Source organism: Saccostrea echinata, unplaced genomic scaffold, assembly GCF_033153115.1.
Source record: "Saccostrea echinata isolate AGI-Se365-2 ecotype Australia unplaced genomic scaffold, CSIRO_AGI_Sech_v1 ptg000056l, whole genome shotgun sequence".
NCBI lineage: Eukaryota > Metazoa > Mollusca > Bivalvia > Ostreida > Ostreidae > Saccostrea > Saccostrea echinata.
In genome coordinates this window covers 8328366-8353517 of record NW_026889805.1, presented here as the reverse complement: position 1 = coordinate 8353517, position 25152 = coordinate 8328366, and the positions used below count along the sequence as shown (strand labels likewise).

At 33.1% G+C, this 25152-nt stretch overlaps 1 protein-coding gene and 2 long non-coding RNA genes across 4 annotated transcripts; all 3 read right to left on the bottom strand.

Moving 5' to 3' along the window:
• Positions 1-3656: 3656 nt before the first annotated feature.
• Positions 3657-4598, bottom strand: LOC133173015 (uncharacterized). Its single transcript, XR_009718986.1, has 2 exons — positions 4470-4598; positions 3657-4309 (listed from the first exon to the last, which is right to left on the bottom strand). It is a non-coding gene; the product is annotated as an uncharacterized LOC133173015 (long non-coding RNA).
• Positions 4599-5037: 439 nt separating this feature from the next.
• Positions 5038-8898, bottom strand: LOC133173014 (uncharacterized). Its single transcript, XR_009718985.1, has 3 exons — positions 8831-8898; positions 7353-7447; positions 5038-5143 (listed from the first exon to the last, which is right to left on the bottom strand). It is a non-coding gene; the product is annotated as an uncharacterized LOC133173014 (long non-coding RNA).
• An 8830-nt stretch (positions 8899-17728) lies between these two features.
• LOC133173976 (uncharacterized) lies at positions 17729-24687 on the bottom strand. Of its 2 annotated transcripts, XM_061309035.1 has the most exons (6): positions 24569-24685; positions 21671-21855; positions 21142-21437; positions 19911-19968; positions 19055-19406; positions 17729-19024 (listed from the first exon to the last, which is right to left on the bottom strand). In XM_061309035.1, the coding sequence occupies exons 2-6, from the start codon at positions 21849-21851 to the stop codon at positions 17842-17844; spliced, it is 2070 nt and encodes a 689-aa protein (XP_061165019.1). In that variant the 5' UTR covers positions 21852-21855; positions 24569-24685; the 3' UTR covers positions 17729-17841. The 2 variants fall into 2 exon arrangements, with proteins under 2 accessions (XP_061165019.1, XP_061165018.1); XM_061309034.1 differs by having other exon boundaries at positions 17729-19406; positions 24569-24687.
• Between the last annotated feature and the right edge of the window lie 465 nt (positions 24688-25152).

Sequence of the window (25152 nt, the reverse complement as noted above, 5' to 3'; positions counted from 1 at the left end):
TGTTTTCGATAATTATAGCATTAATTTCCTTTAATATGATCAATTATTTTAATACCATACCCTACATATTTCAGGTATCACACCACGGTTATCGACCAGTCAAGATGTTAATTGTTCCATGCATATAAAATTAATTTTTATTTCTTTTGAGAATTTTTTTTGGGGGGGGGGGGGGTCTTCCAGTCTATTTTTACAACTTTGATGCCTGTGCCTAGTAAATTTTATGTACTTTGTAAATAAATAAAGGTTTTTTTGTCAGTATCTATTCTTTTTCATGCAGGGCATAGGAGGCTACTTCCTGGGTTGCACTTGAGATGTTTATATATAACACATTGAAAACGGGTGAATCAGCCCATTCCACCCGTATATATCGTAAGACATATATTTATGGGAAAAAACCTGTGTTTTTCATTGACACCACTTGCGTGATCAATGAAATGGGTGAAATTGATAATATTGTGACGTACTTATACTTTCTAACATAAAATTAAGGATTACAAATTAATTCCGATATTTATTTTAATTTCCTTTTTTATTTTGCTTTGTTTATTGTTTACTCATATATTTTCTATAATTATACTAGCATGTTTAATTTTAAATTCATCATTATTATTGAGCACATAGGATATTGAAATCATGCCCCCAGCCCCCCCCCCCCCCCCACACACACACACCCCACCCCAAAAAAAAAATAATTAAAGACCTGGCTCATATTGTACTCTGAACATAAAGCTTTAAACTTAAATCTGTAAAAGTTTTGGATCCTTCCCTAATTACTGCTGACATCGTTTGTCTCGGTATCACTGTCATGGGTAATATAAAGATTAGCGTTAATTGCGCTTTGATTGAATTCAGTTTAAATCTAAATCGGAGAAAATCCACAGAATTTTTTGTTGTGGATGTTATTAATCAAGCGCGGGTTGAGCCAGTGGTAGTGTGTATGTACGGCACAGGTACAGTCGCAGATGTTGTATATCAGGCACAGGATACAGTCATAGATATACAAAATGTACGCTGTAGTAAATGTTACTTTTTAGAGATAATAGCGATTCATGCAATGGATTTAGGCATAGTCAAGTTTACATATATTTTCCGCGATATATTCACTAAGCCAGTTATCGTTACCGTTTTGGCGATTACAGCCTTCCATAAAGTAGATTTATTTAAAATCAGAAATATTAACACATTTCGTATTTTTCATTAAAAAACAATCCATACTTAATCAACGACATATAGTTTAATACGTTGAACAATCCGGAAAATCTTGCTCTGACATTCCGTTTTTGATATTAGTGAGCAGGTACAGTCATGGATGTCCGGTACCAGCATTGCCGAGTACAGTTGCGGATGATAGCTGACAGCCACTGTTGGCTTTAATTCTCATTTACTTTCACTTTCGTTTTATAACTTACCATTCTTGCAGACAATAGATTACAGCTTCGCATTTAGTTTTAAGCACCCCAGTAGAATTTGTTGTTTGTTTTGCTCACAATTTATATTTATTACACTTATCTATCATGTATACTATAGGAAAATTCAAAGGGTCTGTAAGTCTCGTTGACTTTCACTTTCGTTTTATAACTCCCGGGTACCTGAGCGTTCTTGGAGACAATGGATTACTTAAGTTGTAAGCATCGCAGTGGAATTATTAAACTTGCAGTTTGTTTTGATCCCCGATTGTTGCAAAGAAGAGGAGAAAGTGGATTGATAGATGCAGGTAAATAGCCAGGGTTCGACACTAACTTTTTAAGGCTTTAGTCCAGCCGGACTAGTGCTTCATTACTTTTACTAGTCCGCACGCGATTTTATTAGTCCGTCAAAAAAAAAAAGAAACATCAATGTTTTTTAACATTAATTTAACGTGACAATTAATATACGTATTATTTTTTTAAATAAACAAAGTCTTTACGTGAAATATATTATTCCATAGATTCATTGAAATCTCGCAATCAGCAAGTATACGATCGTATTCCCGATCTCGTTTTTCTTTTTTTTTTTTTTTTTTGTCTTTCCACTACATCCAAAACGTCCAACATCTTTCTTAAAAGTGTCATACTAAATCATGATCGCTAAAACCTTATACTTCATATCGATCAGTCGAAAAATTAAGCGCTGAATTGACCCAGCATTGCGTAACTACCCGCCAAAAACTAGAAATCTAAAAATACACGCGGGGTTTTCCAGTAAAAGTTGTCGAGAATCGGACATCGGTAATTTATTGATATTGTTTTTCAGAAATTTTTATTGGTCCGTTCGGACTAATTAGCCACATATTTTATTAGTCCGAATGAAAATGTATTAGTCTGAGACTAACGGACTAAGGTTAGTGTCGAACCCTGATAGCGTTTAATTGCTTTATTTTTTCATTACATAACGTAAACACAAGCTATTCCGAGGGGGCCAAGATTAGCCAACATACTTAAGCAAAAAGGGAAAATTAAATCGTTTTTTTTTTCTAAAATCGTCTGTATTCAAAAGGTACGCTTATCTACAGATTGGTTTCATAAATTTAAAGCATTGACTTAGCTTACAGTGGTATAATTTGGAGTATTGGACAGGTATACATGAGTTTGGGATATTGAATGCGATGTCATTGAAAGCAAATAAAAAAATAGATGTACCCAAATGCATCGACCATGGGAATACAAAGTTGAATACCACGTCTATAACATATGATCTTTGTAGAAAACACATTCTTTTTTTTTTTAATTACAACAATAAAAATGGTCAGCTCATTCTGTAGGCTATTAAGCTACCCTGTCTATTCGGAAATAAAAATGGTCACAAACACTCAAAAAATAATCATTTTTTATTCTACAAAGAAGAAGGCATTTTTCATTTACACATACAAACTGGATTAACCGCCAAGTTTCATGACCCCCCCCCCCCTTGCCAATACTCCTACAATTATGAGACAGACTTTTTTTCTTGAAATAGGCATTTTTCTCCATTTGTCATTATATATTACAGGGCTGCACAAGGTACTGAAAAAGGGACAGTGCTTTGAGTGAATGTGTTATCCATGTATCTGCAAATGAAGCAGATCCCCCAGTTATTATACTCATGATGAGTGTGACAACTTCCAACTTCCAAGTTGTTAATGACGGAACTCCATTTAAATCAGGTACAAGTTAAAGTTTAGGCTGCACAGTTCTTTTTTACAATATCAAAACTTAATAATTCAGGATGAAGTTCACACAAGCTCACATTCCATGGTTACTTACAGCACCATTATGCTAGATAAATTTGTTATGATACACTTTCATGTTAAATAGTCAAATTTGATTGGTTTAAAAAAATTTGTTAACAAGTACTATTACCATACTGTATGCCAAACATTACATCCCAATGGTTGAAAATGCATGACTACGGGTAACAGTATATACAGTAATAAAAAATGTTAACTGTGCAGAATGTTTGCACATTCGTTTCACCTTGATGTTTTCTTTAAAATGCATTTTATGACAAGAAAAATATTACCTGTTTATTTTGGGTGATGTAAAATTCTTACCCCTTAAAAACCATTGCTGACCGAGGCGAGGTCAGCGATGGTTTTTGTGGTATAACAATTTCACGTTATCCTACTAAACATGTAATATTTTTATGTTATGTGTACTTCTATTTGTAAATGTTAATGACTGTGAAAAACATAAATATTTATTAATTAGTAAAATCAATTTAATACACTATAAATACACAAAAGGACAAATTTGTACATAATTCTCTATGATTAGGTTAATTAGTTTATATAAAGGATGTAAATGGGCATGATATATCATTGTTAATATTCAAGAAAGTGTTAACTGTTTTTCTTGTAGATGCTCCTTTCCATCTGATGTTTTCCAGGTTTTTGTGAAAAGTTTTCTTAAAAATGGCACCATTCAACCACAAATACTATGCCAGTGGAACTGTGATATCAATCAACTGCTTATGACACTGTTAATTGGCAGAGAAATTATTTTTTTTTTATTTCAAACATTTTATGCCTGCAAATTGGTACATGTACTTCATGAAATGCTTGAAGGATGCTAAAGGCTACTGAAATTCCAAGCCAGATGAAATTCAAAAGGATTGATACAAAAGTCATTTGAAGTTTTCTATTCTTAGTGATGAGTGTTTTTCAGGATGCCCTCTGATATCATAGCTACAACTGGTCACTGTCCTTTGTTAGTTACACATGCAGACATCTTATTAAGGCAGTGATATAAGTAGCTCGAAGTGGATGCTTTATTGTTTTCCTCAGATTTATAACCTGGATTGATCTCTGATACAGTAATTTAAAGCCATGTCTTTTCACTGTCACAAAGTACTGAAATAAAAATAATTTTGATTAAAATATTTTCTTTAATTCATATCATTAAATTTTTAAGCTACAGAAATTCAAATTAATTACCTATTAGTAAATAGAAATCTTTAATTGATTAGCAAGCCTTTGCATTGTCAGATCCTTTTCTGAAAGGACCATTTACCTTTAACAATGTCAGGACAGGTGAGGCAACTGGCTGGTCTTCATGCTGGAAGTGTGTGTTAACTCTGTAATCTTTTTAAACAAAACCATCCAGTGATGTCCTAAGATTGCCAGATGAGCAGACATATACCTGTATTTAAGAAAGATTCTGTAACATGACATAGAATTTTTGCACAGCTTGACACACAACTGATGGTAACTTAGGTGCCTGCAAAATAATAAATCTGGCACATATTTATTTGATACAAATCAGAACAAAATTTGTCCTTTTACAGAACAAATTATTTTCATTATAAAGAAAAGAGAAATGCATATGTACTGTGTTAATACATATAACCTGTATTATTGGATATTTTCACCCCATTCTAATTTTTAAAATATTCACTCTTTCACCCTTGAAAACAATTTTGCCCTTTTCAAATTTGATCAGACACATTTGTGTTTAAAAGATATATGCTGCCTTCTTCGAATTTGTCCCGTTTTAAATTCACCTACTTGTAAGGAGGGCAGAATGAGAAAAATAAAACTGGGGCGAAAAATTTCCAGAACAAAGTACCATTACTTGCCTGCCTGTTGTACTATAACTCCTCCAGCCTTACAATATTCTATAATCATTGCTTTCATGCGATACCCCCCAGTGGATTGATGGTCTCTTTTCCAAATTATATGCACTTTCTAAAAAGAATGAATTTGTCAATTTATAAAATTTAGTATTACAAGTTAATAAAGACAGTAAAACAATGTTATCAACATTTATATGCAAATGAACCTCTGTATAAATCACTAATAAATGACTGACAACTTGTATGGAATATATTGAATACCCTTAATTTTGCATTTGGAAACTCAGCATTAAGGCCAAACAAAAAAATATGTGTGGTTCCGGTTACACCTCCAAAAAAATAGGGTAGGTAGGGATTTTTTTTTTTTTTGTACAAAATGATTTTCTAAATTTTTCTAAATAATACCTATTTCTTTTCGTTAGCATAAGTGAACTATTTTATGTGCAGATTGTTAGATATGTTTTCTCTTAAGCATATGGATTAGATATGTGCTTTAATGTGTGAATAAAATGTCTTGGGTATTTAAACAGTTGTTTGCTGATTCTATTCATTCGAGTTCATACTCATCTAGAAAATACAATGTTTGAAGAAAATCAGCATGAGCAAATTGAATTATTTAACAGTTATTTGGATATTATATTTTCTTTTTTTAGAATGTTAAGTGTTTACGAAGATGATATGTGCTATCCTTGTTTTTAAAGGATGATATTAATTTCAGAATTGTATATTATAAGTAAAATTAATGGATATCTTAAGCATTATACATTAAATCTTAAATATAGATCATGATTTCTCTACCGGAATCTGCTGCGGAAGTCTTTATACAGGTATATAAAATCTAAAATTGTACATTATAGAATGCAAAAAAACAGAAATATTTTGTGAAGAGCTGAGTATATAACTCATAACTAATAAATGTTTTGTTTATTTTGAATTCAGTCTTTTCCAACTATGGTTCAGAAAAGAAATGTTTTATTTGTGGATGAACAGAGTGAAGGAGAAAATAAGTGGCATTTCGATGTGGCGTTAAAAATACTAGTCAACATTGGCAGGGGGCACCCTAGTTATGAATATGAAACAAATATTTTTGAATCAAAAATAATGAAAACACAATCTTTTCTTTTTGTAAAAAATAAAGTCCAAAGTGAACATCCTTTTTTTAAAATCAGTGTTTATAAATGAAATTAATTAATTACTTTTATCCAGAACAGTTCTTATTTTACTTAATAATAAATTCTGAACTATAAACTAGAAAACAGACTTGAGAGTTCTGCTAAGAGCTGTCGGAGGAAAAGAATGTGACACCTACACTTTGTACAGTAATGTTTAAAACAAAATAAATCACCTAAGCAAGATGACATAGAATCATTCAAATTTGTCAGAATTACAAATATTTAATATTATTAAAATTTTAAATCCTATCATGAAACCTTTTTGCCTCATTGAAGACTTCATACTTCCAAGCTCATTTCTCATATATATTGGTGTTTTGCAAGTTGACTTTATTCATGTAATATCAGCAGTCTTCTTTTTCACTTTTCCTCATGAACTGTTTTTTTTTTCTACTTTCGGTTTAAAAGAAATGATCCTGATATAAATTAGTTAATAGTTTACAAGTTAATCTATCTTACACATTGGGCTAATTCTTGCGTAATCAATGCAATCAAATAAATGTTTTCTCATGTTATCTTCCCCCTAACTCCAAAAAACATTACCTGGCCAGCTGCCTGTGTGCTTTCAAGCGAGAAGTGATTTCCTATCCTGACTTCACACCTTTGCGTGCATTAAATAATAAAGGGGCTAATCAGCATGCACTTGTTATAAACCAGCTGTAAACAGAGCAACTAACTGAATCTCGCCACTCTTGGGCATATTTATTTAATTTTGGCAACCAAAAAACAAACAAACAAAAAAACATGGCGCTGGAAAATGGTATACTGCCACGCCATGCTAGCTTGCTTTAGATTTAACACCATCAAACACTTGCACTACGTGTTGAAACCATTTTTGCATGGAGGCCGCCATTGCTGGAACTAAAACTAATACCGAAGTGGATGACGGAAATCGCGGAAAATTCCGGAAAATAAATATGAATATTGCCGAAAAAAAGTTTAGGGTTGGGGATCTAAAATAGGGACGGTCAGGTAATGGGAACCACACATATTTTTTTATTTGGCCTAATAATATTCCATACATGATTGAGCTGTCACCTGATGAACCTTTAATTCTTTTCTATTTTTATTTTTATATGCTTTATATGTATATGAATTATAAGAGTAAATGTAAGTCCAAAAACTTATTTTGTGACATCAATTTCATACCTGTATTTGAGTTGCCTTTTTGAGGATATACCGGGTAGATTATTCAAAGTCGATGTACATGTAGTCTTAGATGCTGCAGTTCTCTTGTACTTTAGCTATAAAATAAATCTTAATGTATACAATTGTGTAAGATGAAAGAATATTACAAACACTGCATGAAACAGACCAAAACTTTAACCAAAATATCCTCTATAATATGCTCTCTAAACTGAAGAATATGGTCATATAATTGCAGTCATATGAATTTTGTTCAATGATAAATGCAGAGAGAATTTGCAGAATATACATGTATAAAGAAAGTCTTATCGTTGGGATTGGGAAATAAGCAGGTCTAGTACAATCTCTTAATTTAGCTATATAGCTTGAAATAGCTATTTAGCTTTATTAAGCTATTCAAAATAGCTTGATTTAGCTATGTATATGCAGTTTTTCACAAAAATTATTTTGGTAAGAAATACTGACAAAAAGTTGCATGTATTTGACTATTGAAATTCATATTTGTGCTATGGGCTATCGAAACAACAAGCAAAATCAAAGATAGCTCCAACTTTGCAACTTTTGATTACTTTTAAGCAAAAGATAAATTTCTATTATTTGAGTAACTGTCCACTACCTTGTGTGCATTGATGCATGGATAAGTATGATTGCTTCTCATTGAATGTACTGAATTAATCAATTATCTTGTTGACCATAATTGCATGGCCTCCTTTATAAATTCATTGAAGAAGTAACTTATCAATTGCATATGTAGCCCAAAAACTTTTAGAACTTTGAGTACAAAGTCTCTTTTGTTTCTATTTTCCTAATTATCTCCCCTTGTTTAAGGGTCACAACCCTAGTTTTAGTGTAAACGGAAGCTCTTAGCCCAAGGATACCCTGTGACAAATTTGACAATAATTGGCCAAAGGGTTCTTGAGTTATGGCCCATATTCTAAAAAGTTTACGCACACCGCACAAATGGCCATAGCATTAGCTCTTTGGGCCTTTGGCTCAGAAGAGCTTAAAAAATGAACCTCTTACATTGATTTTTGGTCAATATTTTTTTTACAGTTTTTTGTATAGTTTTTTGATGAACAATATGTACAGTATTTTCACCCAAATTCCTGTATTTTGAGGACTGCTGTACAGTATTTGGGCCTAAAAATTATCACATGTATGATGTATGCAAGGAGATTTTAATGAGTGAGTTTTAAATGCATCAATTTCAGATGAGTTCAAGGTTGAGTATCATCACTGCACCAAGGTGCGACTTTTTGTGCATGCTGAGAAAAGTATAAATTTAAGAAAAAGTGTGATAAAATAGCTAAATTAAGCTATTCTGAACAGCTTAATAAAGCTATATATATAGTAAAATCAAAAGATTGTACTGGACCTGATAAGTGCTTTCAAACATTGAATACTTAAAAAACTAGACCTACTGACATGCAACAGCTAAATTTTTGTTGATAAATGAAGCGTATTCTGAACAAATTATTTACCCAAACAAAGGTGATGCTGTCACAAGATGACGTTCGTACCCATCTGACACTTACACTACTCCTCCTTAATCAACTGGTAATAACATCATTATCCTCGAATTCAAGAAAAATCTGTTAATAAATTAGTTGGAATGATGATAACAAAACTATTCTAATCAGATACAAATGTATAATATAAGACTTCTATTTCACCCAACAATACCCAAGAAGCAGGTGACATTCTCTGACTTGTTTACCTGTACTTCGATCGAAATTCTCCTCCTACTTGCTCGCACCCAAGCTTTTATGACCCTCAATTTATCCATCGTAAGTCGGAGAATCCTTCGGCTTTGTACAACTGCTTAAACTTTCCTTATACGCTTTGTGTAAACCATAAACATGCATAACCCAATACACATCTCCATGTGTGAGGTACCTGGAACTTAATATTATCGAAAAATCTCGCGAGTCACGTGACGAGACTTACAGACCCTAACGCAGCCCGAATTTGCTTGGTTCCAATGAAAATCTAGATAATCTTGAGGAAGGGAGCATTCATTATTTGTTGTTGTAAGAAATGCGAATAGGTGATATCACCTATTCGAATAGGTGATATCACTCATTCAAATTGAATAGGTGATATCACTTATTCGAATAGGTGATATCACCTATTCAATTTGAATGAGTGATATCACCTATTCGAATAGGTGATATCACCTATTCGAATAGGTGATATCACTTATTCGAATAGGTGATATCACTTTTTGGCAGTAAATACCAAAACGGTGCCTCATAGAAAATATTTAACAAGAGCATGATTAATTCTACATTCTTTTGTTGAACACAAACTATTATGAAATATGGGGCTACGGACTATACAAAATAATAGACCAGTACGGAAAATAAAATACAAAATGCGCACACATTTTACAATATAACCACTATATTTTTCTCATAGTACTTTCTTTCTTAAGTTAAATAAAAGAAATTTAAACAAATTATATTTGCTCTTTTTTGATAGAAATTATGCATTTATTCAAACATTGATAAATCTTAAATTATATAACAAAGGTATATCTGCACATATTTAGTCATAATTTCCACAATTTTTATCCTTTTTCTTTTCTGTAAAAAATAAACTAAACCAGAATGATTTCTCTATAATAAAGTACATTTATTTTGGAATGTTTCATTCAAAATAATTTTAATAAACCATTATTTAAAATGCAAAATATCAAGTGCAACAGCATAACGCTTCAAAAATTATGAATTTTTGACTTTATTCTGTTGTTTTTTCAAAAATGCAGATACTATATATATAATATTATATACCAATGGAAAGCTCTCCTTCTGATCTTTGCAGTGCAATAAAAGACATTTAGATTAGATGTAACTATAAAGAGCTACATCTATATAACATGATGTAGTTGGAAATGGGCACCTGATCTTGGCCAAGCCGTTCTGTCCAAATGAAAGCAATGACGTGAAAAATGGGCCCTCATGAAATGCACCCAATAAATGGACAGACAAGGTGATTCATATATTATAACTACGAGTTCGTCTTTCACTTTGCAGTGTTTGCATAATTTTTTCACTTTTGCCACACCCTAAGGCCTAGCAAAACCTCTCATGCATATAGTTTTCCTGTTTGACATACATGATCTAAAAAACAAATGGTGATATACTTTTTATATACCGGTACATGTATGATGAATTGGCAAATTAGTCAAGTTCTGCAGCCTAAACCTTGCATCCAGGAGTCATGTATTTTCAAATTTTGGAAAAGGGCTTATTGCTCATTCAGTCATGCAAGCAATTTGCCAGTTTCCTGTTCAAATATAACCACACAAGAATTTAGGTCCAGGGATAATAAAACAAATATTAAAATTTATTTACACAAAAATTTATTTTGACATTTCACAATGATCAGTTATTTAATTAATATAAACATATATCACAAATTTTGGCTTTAAAACTACAATAAATAAGTCATGGCACCTGTAATCCCTTAAAATCTGCATACTGTTAATTACTGTTAATGACAAAACCTTTTTCAAGTAGAACAAGGGAGAAAACTCCAGCCACTAAGGGGAGAGAAAACTTAAAAATGCACATATTGATAGGCCTAAAAATTTCATATATTTCACCCTGATCATACTTTGGAATAAATATATTTTCTAAAATATTTAGCAAATTAGATTCTGGAAATATGTATTTTTTCATCTTCTTTCAATCATGATCACAAAAGTTATTTTCTAACCAAATAATCTTAACATCTGAAGTCACATTTCTTGTACAGGGGTTACAAATTAAAAGTTATTTCCCTTGTTCTTCTAGACAATCCAGTTCTGATATAGGAAATATTAATAAAGAAACAAAATATTGAATAATTATTGAACAATCTCTTTTCAAAATATATTAACTATTTTATATTATACTGTTATGTGACTAGATATGTATCATGTGTTTTTTTTTTCTATATTGCACTTCCAAGGAAAAAATTGATATGCAGCTGCAGGTAATCTCAAATCTTATCTTTTGAGCATTCTACATGTACAATACATCAGGAACAAAAAACAAAAAACAAAACAAAAACAAAAAAAAAAAATTGGAGTTTAAATATGGCTCTTTCAGAATTGCTTTGCACTGGAAAAATGTAATACAGTGGGACAAATGACTAAACTATGTACCTATGTAGAAAAATTATTAAGTCTATCATCAAGTTCTCAAATCCACATTCAAGAATTTTATGGCAGTTGAGTGTACTCCAAAATGTGACCTACAATATCTCTTAGTGTAGGTTGACTTTGAACAACACATAAATCAATCAAAGAAATCATCAAAGTATCAGCAAATAATTAATCACAATATTTTTGATTCTGAGATGCATGTTAAGATTAAACCGTAGCAAAATGTTTTTTTTGTGCAAGTTCAATAAACATAGCAATAGACAGAAATCATTTAGAAAAAATTTCTCCATTTGATTGTGTTATGAATGCATAAACTTGGCATATGGAATTATCACCAAATGAATCTGCAAAACTTTCCATAAATATGAAAGCTTTTACAAGGCACACAAGTTTGAAGTGAAAGAACAAGCAATTTCTTATAAAAGTGCACTAAACAGGTCACTCATTAGTAACTCATCATTGTAATCAATATAAATGTTTCTGACAATAAATAAATAGACCAAATAGAGACAGCCTACACCTATAGAGGTTGACATCAAAATATCAACTTAAGTATAACTTAAGTATAACAACATTTAATTTCTCAATTGATGTTGAATGCCTCAACATCAATCGTATCTCTTTTTTCTATCTCTCTTCCTGGTGGGTTTAGTCTACTTCATGGGACAGACAATTCATTGTAGATAGTATCTGATACTTAAGTAAATGCAAAATAAGTTCAAAACTGACACCCACAAATATTTGTCATCATGCTCTAGTTGCCAAATATGAGATGGCCCCTGAATCAAGAAGGCTCAATTACAAACATTAAGAATCAGACATTGTAAAAATACTTATTTTCACATGGGTTTAATTTTTGTTGTTTTATGTGGTTTGAAGATTTCCTCCAAAATGTAAATTTTCAAACATACAACAACAGAATACTTCTTCATCAACAAAATCAGATCCCCAAGAAACATTTTTCCTCCAAACCCCAAAAATTTGACTTCATGAAAATAAGTGATTTTTACAGTTGCCTTTTCAATGATAATTCTTAGAATTTTACACTTTGAACTCAGATATCTTGACCTTAATCCAGAACATGGTACTGGGTTGTTACAAACTCTCTATTAATCACAGTAAACTTTTATGCTCAGAATAGTTTTCTTTAATGTCTGTTTGCTTCAAAATATGACCAAGGCAAGAACTTCACACTTCTGAAACCTGTGACCTTGTCAAACTTACTCTGAGCTAGAGTCAGGACATATACTCAAATCACTAGCAACCTTTTCAAGTATCAGCTTCTAATGCTTCTCCATTTCAAAATGGTGGCTAGAACAATAATGCAATACTTAAGTACCTTGTGACCTTGTCCTTATGCAAATGACCTTGGTACAAGGTTAGGAAACATCTCTAATCACAATCTACCTTTGTAATCAAGTATGAGCTTTAAAAGCGTGTTTAGTTTCAAAGTAAAGTCTAAACAAGAATTATACTCTGCTTACCCCTATCACAGAAGTGAGGTACAATGAATCCATAAAAATGCTAAAACACTTTCAAGTTTTGACGAATCATTCTGAAAGTACAGGGTGCACATATTGAAATTCTATTATCCTATAAAATGACAAAAAAACGGAAACTATTGCACAGATTTGGAGATAATCTCTGGACAAAAACAAGTGTCTACAGACAAATGAACAGCTAGACAGATGGACATGGTGATTCCAGTATCCCCCCTTCCTAATTCTTCAATAAAAGTCACAAACTGCTATAAATGTATTAACATAACCCCATTAATAATTGACTGAACATGTCTCAATAAAATAAATTGTTGGCATGTCATGGCATTTCAGATCATACTTGGGAGACTAGCTTTTAAAGCAGGCTACTATATCCACTGTGTTGCCACAGTGTTAGTTTTACAACAGTATTACAAATTCTATCACTCACTCTCTCAAAGTAGACGTCATTACACTCATACACTATTAATCAGTCTTATCACATGCATCAGAAGCATGTAATACAATACCTCCTACATATAACACACAAGATACACTTAGCATATCTTATCTCCTAATGATCTCCCTCCTGTGTTCTAAATGTAGGCATCACAATCACAAAAACAATACAATAGTTAAAAATTTGAATAAAGTAACTGCTTGTAAATAAAAAGGATTTTCAAGTATAAAAAAGACAGTTATGAATATCCATACACAGATAAAAGCTGGTATAACAATAACTGTTCTGTATCAAGGAAGACAACCCTTGCTTAAACATCAGATGTTATCTTTACCTATAAATCAAGTTCCCTCTAACATGTCTTCAGAGCTACTTTTTGGACAGCAGTTCTTGAAAAATTGCAATGTTATTAAATTTTACAGAAGAATGGAATATATGCTTATATTTAACTAATACCAATAGGGAAAGTCTGTGAGTAGATTGTTGACAGTTTTCTTATTACTGAGATTTCCTTATAAGTGAGTCTGTTACAAGACTGTTGACAGTTTTCTTTTTACTGAGATTCCCTTATAAGTGAGTCTGTTACAAGATTGTTGACAGTTTTCTTTTTACTGAGATTCCCTTATAAGTGAGTCTGTTACAAGATTGTTGACAGTTTTCTTTTTACTGAGATTCCCTTATAAGTGAGTCTGTTACAAGATTGTTGACAGTTTTCTTTTTACTGAGATTTCCCTATAAGTGAGTCTGTTACAAGATTGTTGACAGTTTTCTTATTACTGAGATTTCCTTATAAGTGAGTCTGTTACAAGATTGTTGACAGTTTTCTTTTTACTGAGATTTCCTTATAAGTGAGTCTGTTACAAGATTGTTGACAGTTTTCTTATTACTGAGTCTGTTACAAGATTGTTGACAGTTTTCTTATTACTGAGATTTCCTTATAAGTGAGTCTGTTACAAGACTGTTGACAGTTTTCTTATTACTGAGATTTCCTTATAAGTGAGTCTGTTACAAGACTGTTGACAGTTTTCTTATTACTGAGATTTCCTTATAAGTGAGTCTGTTACAAGATTGTTGACAGTTTTCTTATTACTGAGCTTTCCTTATAAGTGAGTCTGTTACAAGATTGTTGACAGTTTTCTTATTACTGAGATTTCCTTATAAGTGAGTCTGTTACAAGATTGTTGACAGTTTTCTTATTACTGAGATTTCCTTATAAGTGAGTCTGTTACAAGATTGTTGACAGTTTTCTTATTACTGAGATTTCCTTATAAGTGAGTATGTTACAAGACTGTTGACAGTTTTCTTATTACTGAGATTTCCTTATAAGTGAGTCTGTTACAAGACTGTTGACAGTTTTCTTATTACTGAGATTTCCTTATAAGTGAGTTTGTTACAAGATTGTTGACAGTTTTCTTTTTACTGAGATTTCCTTATAAGTGAGTCTGTTACAAGATTGTTGACAGTTTTCTTATTACTGAGATTTCCTTATAAGCGAGTCTGTTACAAGATTGTTGACAGTTTTCTTATTACTGAGTCTGTTACAAGACTGTTGACAGTTTTCTTATTACTGAGATTTCCTTATAAGCAAGTCTGTTACAAGATTGTTGACAGTTTTCTTATTACTGAGTCTGTTACAAGACTGTTGACAGTTTTCTTATTACTGAGATTTCCTTATAAGTGAGTCTGTTACAAGATTGTTGACAGTTTTCTTATTACTGAGATTTCCTTATAAGTGAGTTTGTTACAAGATTGTTGACAGTTTTCTTATTACTGAGATTTCCTTATAAGTGAGTCTGTTACAAGACTGTTGACAGTTTTCTTATTACTGAGATTTCCTTATAAGCGAGTCTGTTACAAGATTGTTGACAGTTTTCTTATTACTGAGTCTGTTACAAGACTGTTGACAGTTTTCTTATTACTGAGATTTCCTTATAAGCGAGTCTGTTACAAGATTGTTGACAGTTTTCTTATTACTGAGATTCCCTTATAAGTGAGTCTGTTACAAGATTGTTGACAGTTTTCTTATTACTGAGATTTCCTTATAAGTGAGTCTGTTACAAGATTGTTGACAGTTTTCTTATTACTGAGTCTGTTACAAGATTGTTGACAGTTTTCTTTTTACTGAGATTTCCTTATAAGTGAGTCTGTTACAAGATTGTTGACAGTTTTCTTATTACTGAGATTTCCTTATAAGTGAGTTTGTTACAAGATTGTTGACAGTTTTCTTTTTACTGAGATTTCCTTATAAGTGAGTCTGTTACAAGATTGTTGACAGTTTTCTTATTACTGAGATTTCCTTATAAGTGAGTCTGTTACAAGATTGTTGACAGTTTTCTTATTACTGAGATTTCCTTATAAGTGAGTTTGTTACAAGATTGTTGAGAGTTTTCTTTTTACTGAGATTTCCTTATAAGTGAGTCTGTTACAAGATTGTTGACAGTTTTCTTTTTACTGAGATTTCCTTATAAGTGAGTTTGTTACAAGATTGTTGACAGTTTTCTTTTTACTGAGATTTCCTTATAAGTGAGTCTGTTACAAGATTGTTGACAGTTTTCTTTTTACTGAGATTTCCTTATAAGTGAGTTTGTTACAAGATTGTTGACAGTTTTCTTTTTACTGAGATTTCCTTATAAGTGAGTCTGTTACAAGATTGTTGACAGTTTTCTTTTTACTGAGATTTCCTTATAAGTGAGTCTGTTACAAGAATGTTGACAGTTTTCTTTTTACTGAGATTTCCTTATAAGTGAGTCTGTTACAAGATTGTTGACAGTTTTCTTTTTACTGAGATTTCCTTATAAGTGAGTCTGTTACAAGACTGTTGACAGTTTTCTTATTACTGAGATTTCCTTATAAGTGAGTCTGTTACAAGACTGTTGACAGTTTTCTTTTTACTGTGATTTCCTTATAAGCGAGTCTGTTACAAGACTGTTGACAGTTTTCTTTTTACTGTGATTTCCTTATAAGCGAGTCTGTTACAAGACTGTTGACAGTTTTCTTTTTACTGAGATTTCCTTATAAGTGAGTCTGTTACAAGATTGTTGACAGTTTTCTTTTTACTGAGATTTCCTTATAAGTGAGTCTGTTACAAGATTGTTGACAGTTTTCTTATTACTGAGATTTCCTTATAAGTGAGTTTGTTACAAGATTGTTGACAGTTTTCTTTTTACTGAGATTTCCCTATAAGTGAGTCTGTTACAAGACTGTTGACAGTTTTCTTATTACTGAGATTTCCTTATAAGTGAGTATGTTACAAGATTGTTGACAGTTTTCTTTTTACTGAGATTTCCTTATAAGTGAGTCTGTTACAAGATTGTTGACAGTTTTCTTTTTACTGAGATTTCCTTATAAGTGAGTCTGTTACAAGATTGTTGACAGTTTTCTTTTTACTGAGATTTCCTTATAAGTGAGTCTGTTACAAGATTGTTGACAGTTTTCTTTTTACTGAGATAACCTTATAAGTGAGTCTGTTACAAGATTGTTGACAGTTTTCTTATTACTGAGATTTCCTTATAAGTGAGTCTGTTACAAGATTGTTGACAGTTTTCTTATTACTGAGATTTCCTTATAAGTGAGTTTGTTACAAGATTGTTGACAGTTTTCTTTTTACTGAGATTCCCTTATAAGTGAGTCTGTTACAAGATTATTGACAGTTTTCTTTTTACTGAGATTTCCTTATAAGTGAGTCTGTTACAAGATTGTTGACAGTTTTCTTATTACTGAGATTTCCTTATAAGTGAGTTTGTTACAAGATTGTTGACAGTTTTCTTTTTACTGAGATTTCCTTATAAGTGAGTCTGTTACAAGACTGTTGACAGTTTTCTTATTACTGAGATTTCCTTATAAGCGAGTCTGTTACAAGATTGTTGACAGTTTTCGTATTACTGAGCTTTCCTTATAAGTGAGTCTGTTACAAGATTGTTGACAGTTTTCTTATTACTGAGATTTCCTTATAAGCGAGTCTGTTACAAGATTGTTGACAGTTTTCTTATTACTGAGATTTCCTTCTAAGCGAGTCTGTTACAAGATTGTTGACAGTTTTCGTATTACTGAGCTTTCCTTATAAGTGAGTCTGTTACAAGATTGTTGACAGTTTTCTTTTTACTGAGATTTCCTTATAAGGGATTTCTTTTTTACTGAGTTTTACTGTATTTGAGATATAATGAAAAATTTAAGTAGACTGAAATCTGTAAATTGCATGCACCATATTTTTGAGATCCTTAAATTCTAAGTAAAAATACAATAAAAATATACAAAAAATTGTTAGATATTAACAATTACCAAGTAAATGAATATAAAGGGGGAGGGATACACTGTTATCAAATTTGTGACACTGAAAATACCGGTAGTACATTTACAACACTAAAATTCATTGATAAAATAGATTTCTACTGGCAAAAAATCCAATTAATTACATTTTTCTGCCACTATACACCAGTTAGCATGATCGTAAATTGAACTTACAATTTTCACATTTGGAACATGTTTTGAAATAAGCTTTGGCAATTCCCCATCTTTGAAAACATGGTAAAATCTGCTAAGTTCTGTTGACTTGTTTAATGTTTCGTTTCTTACTGCGGGGGACGAAGGCACTGAGGATGTGGAATACTTGTCCTGGACCGCCTCTGTGATATGATTGACAGCTGGCAAGCTATAAGAGTGTCTCTGAGACAGGCCACTCATGTGAGATCTTAGTTTGAGACTATCTGAGGACATTTCATCAAAACGTTTTAAAGACTGGCATTTTGAGGGTGATAAGTCTGACATGGAATGCTTAAGTAGAGTATCATTTTGACATGAAATATGGCAGGATGTTTCTTGACTGTCAGATGCTATAGCTTCCAAACATGTATGGCATGCAGGATTGTTCCTCATCTCTGAATCAACATTGAGTTCATCTGTAACACAGGATAATGTTGCTCCCTGAATTTCACTGCTCTGAAAGGCTTTCAACTCCTCTGATATAATCTCCTTCCTGTAATTTGGACAGCTACTCATTGGGAACTCCCTCACAGCAAAATCACTCACATCCATTTCTCCACTATCACATAATGCTGTCTCAAGTTTTGGCTTCTTCATTTTTGATGATTTTCCTTCAAAAAAATTAAGAAAACTCTCCTTGATGGAGGAAAAAAGTGTGAATTTATTTTTCCTTGCTTTTGCACCATCTTTTAAAGTTGTTTGTGACGTAACATCTGGATCCTTTTCAGGATCATTGCTACACAAATACTGAGTTAAGCTTGGTTTATGCCCTGGACATATGTCACAATTGCTATTTGATTTTCTTGAACTGTCAACATTTTCTTGAACCACCGCTGACTTGATTATACCACAGGGCTCTTGAATATCAGTGATGACTTTTGAAGTAGACTTGTGCTTGTCTCTTTCATGGCTATTTGTGTTGTCAATCTTAAAATGTTCAGAATGGTTCCTATGTGAAATCTCTGCTGCTTTCTCTGAATTTCCATTCTCAACTGTTCTATGGGTTCTGATTGGCTGAATACAATCACCTGACTTAAAGCTTTCAAGTGCTATATGACGCAAATTTTGATGACTGCTTAGATCTGCTTGTCCATTTCCAGTGGTTGATCTGTATTCATTTTCATTTTCAGTGGTTGACCTGTATTCATTTTCATTGAGGTAGAACATACTTGAAGACATGGCCTTAAGAGATGCCTCAAACTTTCTGCACTCAGCTGCAAGAACACTTGGTACAAAATTATCTTGAGATTCCTCCCCAGAAAGTCCCTCAAGTGAGCTGGGGAGGGTATTACACCTGTGTCTTTTGGACAAAAGGTGGGATTCCTGAGCGACAGATTTTAGATAGGACTGTAGATGAGTATTATCTTGCTCTTTGCCTGGATCTGAGAGTGTTCGATTGAAGTTTCTTCTTGAATTCCTGGTGTCCTCAATGTCAACTGATGACTCACTATCAGAGCTTGCATTGCTGGACAAACCTCCATCCAATGAGCCTGTGACAAAGATTAAATTAGATTTAAATTAGATTAGATTAGATTCTATATTATTCAAATGCCACCTCCCCCCCCCCCCCCCCAAACACACACAGTTGGGAAGGAGGGGGTGGGGGGAGTATGTCATGTTATTGCCTTGAAAAATTGCCAAAAATTTAGAGGATGATTCCATCCCTTCTGGGTTTTGGTAGTTATTGTTTTTTTTTCTTGTTTGTCCCCCCCCCCCCCCCATTCTGAACCCCCCTTCTGATAAACATTGCAAAGGGCCTTTCTTGTGTTTATGTCTCTCACATTATGCTTACTGATCACTGATCAGAAAATAAATCACTTACTATGCTTGTTACTGACTGTCTACAGAAAAATATCGGGTTGATCAAGCTTGGCTTGGCTCAGCTCTGCCTCGCTGTGTAAAAGATTGATCAACCCGATATATATTTCTGTAGACAATCATTAATACACATAATAAGTAATTGAAATTGGTAGAGTATAAATTTGGTTTCTTACCAGATCTCTTGCTGCTCTGGTTACTGTGCCAAGGAATCAAGACATCCTGAGTTTTAAACTGAAACAAACACTCAGAAGTTTAGCTATACAGTCAAACCTTGTTATCTTGATGTGCAGAGGAAAACTTATCAGAGCCTTCCAGATATTAAAATCAAAATACATAAAATAATTGGTTGGGAGTTCCTACTCAATTTAATGTATCCATGGTATTTGAGATATCTATAGGTGCTGTTGGAAAACTCACAAAATGACCCCCCCCCTCTCCAATGCTTTTCTTTTTTTAAATTTCTGTATCCTATTTTTCTCTTTTATAAAGTTATGGATGGGATTTGAATGATGCACTATATCTTGAACCTGTCCAAAAGACTTTGAGTCAAGGTCATGACAATCTACGTTTGTAGTATGAGCTTCCAATATTTCTCCATTACAGTACATATGGTCAGAACAGGAATTAAACATTTTTTAATGTTAACTTGAATTTGACAAATGACTTCTCATTCACATCATGAAACACCCTCTGTTCAAAAGTTATCTTTGTACTTTCAATGATTTTACAGTAGGAAGTTATAGAAAGTAACAGACTGATATACAGTGTACTTTACCTATCAGTGACCTTGAACTTACCCAAATGACCTTGGGTCATGAGCATTACACATCCTTAAGTCATTATCAATCTTTGTGTCGAATATGAGCTTCTAATGTTTCTCCATTACAAAATTTGACAAGGTCTGGAATTACATACATTTTTCTGAATGTGACGTTGAACTTGCCTAAACAATAGGACACACTATTGGGTCATAAGTAATCTCCTAAGAAAGTTATGAACTACACAAAAATTTTATGCTTTTTTCAAGGAACCTTGAGATTGCCTAATAACACTGAGTCAAGGTCATATCACTTCCTCAGGTCACAAGTACCTGGTAATATTTGAACTTCTAATTTTTTCAATTACAGTTATAGACTGGACACGGTTGCGGACAGATAGAAAAGCAGACAGATGGACAAGGTGACTCTTATAATTATCCCCCTAAACTTTGTGGGGAGGTATGAAATCTTAATTTTCAGTACCTAGTAACAAGGATACTGATTACATTTTCTTTTTGAATTTGTTATGCATTTATATCAATGAAGCTATCATAAATTCTTGATACAATCAAAAAGAGGACTGACATTCCTTAGTTGATGCTTATGTTATAAATAAGGCTGATTATTTATCAAGAGACTGCCATACCCTTCTGTGCTTTTGTTCAAAAGCCCATACATATATCATAATCTGTCCACCAGGCCTTAACAAACGACACATTTCCTTCACAGCTTGAAGACGTCGACTCTGACTAGAGAAATGGTGGATGACACCAATAGATATGATGGCATCGAATACTCCATCTCGGAATGGAAGGCTCAAATTGTCTGCCACAAGCATCTCATGTCCCTTATTTCTGGCATTCTCTACCAATGGCGAGCAAATATCCACTCCAAATTTCACAACTTTACTGTTAATGTGAAGATAGCGGCCACTTCCACAACCTGAGATAGATAAATAGTGAAGTCTGTAAATACATGTATTACATTTGTGTTCTATTTTACATGTATGTATTATCATTTTCCACACTTTATTCCTAGATTACTAATGAAATACAACAAACATAACTACTAAACACTTTTGTCGATAAGTTACACATCATTTTTATAGCAATATGAATTTTGTACAAAAAAAAAAAGAAGAAAAAATTTCTAAAACTTTAGTTAAATGTGTCTACCAATATCAGCCACTATGGATCCAGGAGGCAAATCCTTGAGAAACCTACGGACATTTGGCCAGGCTTTCTGGGAGATTTCACTGAACTTTGGTGCAATCTGGTCATACACATTATATACATGGTTTCTCTCCAAGTGAAGGTCCTTGTATTTCCTGTCATCTCTCACTGGCATCTTGAGCATGAGGCTGTAAAAAAAAAATACTTTAATATATTAGTACTGAATCAATTACTAAAATACCTTCAAAAATCAAGGTACTACATAAGGGGAGTGCCCCCTTGCATTAAAAAAATATAAATATACATACATGCAAAACAGAAAATTTCCATCTGATCTTCAATAGAAGTGACCTTTCCTGTGAACCTAAGATGACTTTATATGGTCAATCATTTTTTTAACATGTAATTTAGGCTGACCATACCACCATCAATTCAAAACTTTCACAGTGGCTGAGTTTTACCTCTATCATTTTACAATCATTATGCAGCAATATACAACTGTATCAGAGAGTTTTCTTAAGCTTGCCTCACCAACTGTCAAACATAACCTTGACCTTTTAACTCACAATCTTCTACAAACAATAACTCCATAGCTAGTGGAGATTTCTCTGTAAAGGTCAAAGTGTCTCTACCAATTATGACCTATAAATTCCAGATCCTCAGGGAATTAATATGCTTTTTTCTGGTCAACACTGGTGAATATATTGACAGATGATGCTCACAGCATCCTTGAGTCTATTGTGGAACTTAACAATAAACTTTTTGACTCTAAAATCAATATTTTTCTTTTCTATGGCCACCTAGTATTCCTTTAACAAGAGACTTGTACATAAATTGATAAAACTTTAATGATCACTATGAGATTTGGTCAATAACTATACAAAGGACCAAATCTAATGGGTTGAGTAAAGATTCCTTACAATTAGTCAATTACATGCTATTGCATGAAAAAATTAAATTCTTTCTCTTTATATTATTTCTTCAATGTAAAGTAATGACTTTATCAATCTCATGAGATTACATTCTATTGAAGGTAATTATTTCTGAGAACATATACACTCGTAGCAATTTTACCTCTATGTAAAACAAAATCGAGTAGTGTTTAAATGTATCATTAGACATAGTAAAAGCCATGCATCTGATCACTTCCCTATAGGAAATTTTTGACAAATCTTAGTCAGGATATGAAAAGACAATGATCTAACTAGAGTTATTCTGAGTAAGCTAACAAAATTAAGCCCCCCCCCCCCCCCCCACCTCCCGACTGAATTTTTTTTTAAATGCCCATGCATATAGATTTAAAAAAAAAGGGGGGGGGGGCTTGAATTTGCCAAAAATAACCTTGGTTCAAGTAAATGACACACCCTATGGTCTTAATTATGGTAATCATTGTGTGCAGTATGAACTTTCTCCATTAGAAAGTTATGAAACCTGATATAAATTTTAAATTTTTTCTGCCAGTGATCTTTAACTTGCCAAAGTGACATGGGGTCAAGGGTATACACCCAGCTTACAATTTCTCTTTTAAAATCTTTATCCATTTGAGAGTTATGAACTGGACATGAACTTTATACTTTTTTACCAATGACTTTGAACCCAGAATGACCTTGGATCAATGTCATGTCTCACCTTCTGCACATAAGTTTTGTTTGTTGTTTAACGTCTCTCTCGAGAATTTTTCACTCATATGGAGACACCACCACTTGCCGGTGGAGAGCTGCAAATTTTGACCTATATTCTGCACTCAGGACCACTGAGCAGTGAGGAATCTTTTCCGTGCCAACATCTACTGTGACACGGGACCTCAGTTTATACAGTCTCATCCAAAGGACCAGTCTCCACGTCCCACAGTGGGATTCAAACCCACGACATAAGGATTAACTCCTTACTCCATGACTCTAGACTTTAGAGCAGACGCTCTACCACTGCGTCAAAGGGCTTTTCTGCACTTAAGTAATTTTTGTATAAAGTATGAACTTCCAATATTTCTCCAATAGAAAATCATGGACCAGACACAAAATATACACTTTTTCTGCCAATGACCTTAACCTTGCCAAAATGATCTTGTGTCAACACTCTTAGGAAATAAGCAGTCTTTGAGTCAAGTAACAACTTCCAATTTTTCTCGATTATAGAGTTATTTACCACACAAATTATATACAATTTCTGCCAGTGACCCTGAACTTGCTCAAAAGACCTTGGGCCAAGTTCAAGACACATCCTAATGTCAAAAGCAATCTTTGTGCAAGAATGAGCTTCCAGTGTTTCCCTATTACAGAGTTATGGCCCCGACAGACAGATTAATTGACAGACATACCCCCAAACTTTGTTGAACATGAAAATAAGCACAAACTACATGCAACAAGAAGAAACAAGAAGCATTAAGTACTAGGTCTTCCGACCAATGTGTGACAGAGAAGTGGCTTAATCTACGAATATGAAATGGTTTAATCATTTATTAATAGATAGCCAACATATGAATCATATTATTATATGTGAATAAAACAAATGGAAATAAATCTCAAACATTTTCCTGCATTTTTCCTACAGTCCGGATTCTGTATAATAGGCCAATTTTCACAGAACCTGTGGTGTCCGGTTTGGACAAATTATACTGTATACTGTATATTTATTGCATAATTTCATGAGAATCATCACTTGCGAAATAAAATCATTCACTTTTTTTTTAATTTTGCTGAAATATGTGTTAAAACTTTTGATAAACAGCTTCCACTTGCTAATTCAATTTCTTACAATTTGAGGTTTACGTGTCATTTTACAATATCAAGTACTTGCCTAACATAAGGAATCTATGGTAAACACAAAATAGTAACAAGCCTACTGCAAATGAAATAAGATGACCCCTACATTTACAGTACTTTGTAAATCTTAAATACTTACCTCCATCTACTCTGTACCCTTCATTTTATGTTGACTGTCCCATGTAACTCTGTAGGCTATTAGGCTAATTGATGAGCTCAGGTCAGCTAAACTGTACCATAGGCCTGATTCAGTCCCCAGCTAGCTCCATACAAGTCCTACAATCAATTAATCTGCAGTTCTATACAACACGTACAATGATATTCTTATTTATATCCAATTATTGGACTCCACCTTCCACGTCATTTTCTCATACTGGTACAATGCAGGTTGTGCCTCACCCTCTATATATCCTCACAATGTCAGGGGTCCTGAGTCCACACATGGGCGTGGGACCCCTGACACACTCCATTCTACCGGTACATTTTACTGGCTGACTGCAGCAATATCTTTCGGGGAAATTACAAATCTTGACCAATCACATTAAGCCTCTCTGTGATAAAAAACTTGAAACACATGCACTGAGATGTCAACCGTTTACTTTCTGTTATGTTTTATGTCAACTATGAAAACCTATTGTGATTCTCAATGAGAGAAGCAAGTCCATCAAAATATTTATGAAGTTTGTCAGGTGTCCCATGACCACGGGTAGACTCAGGACCCCT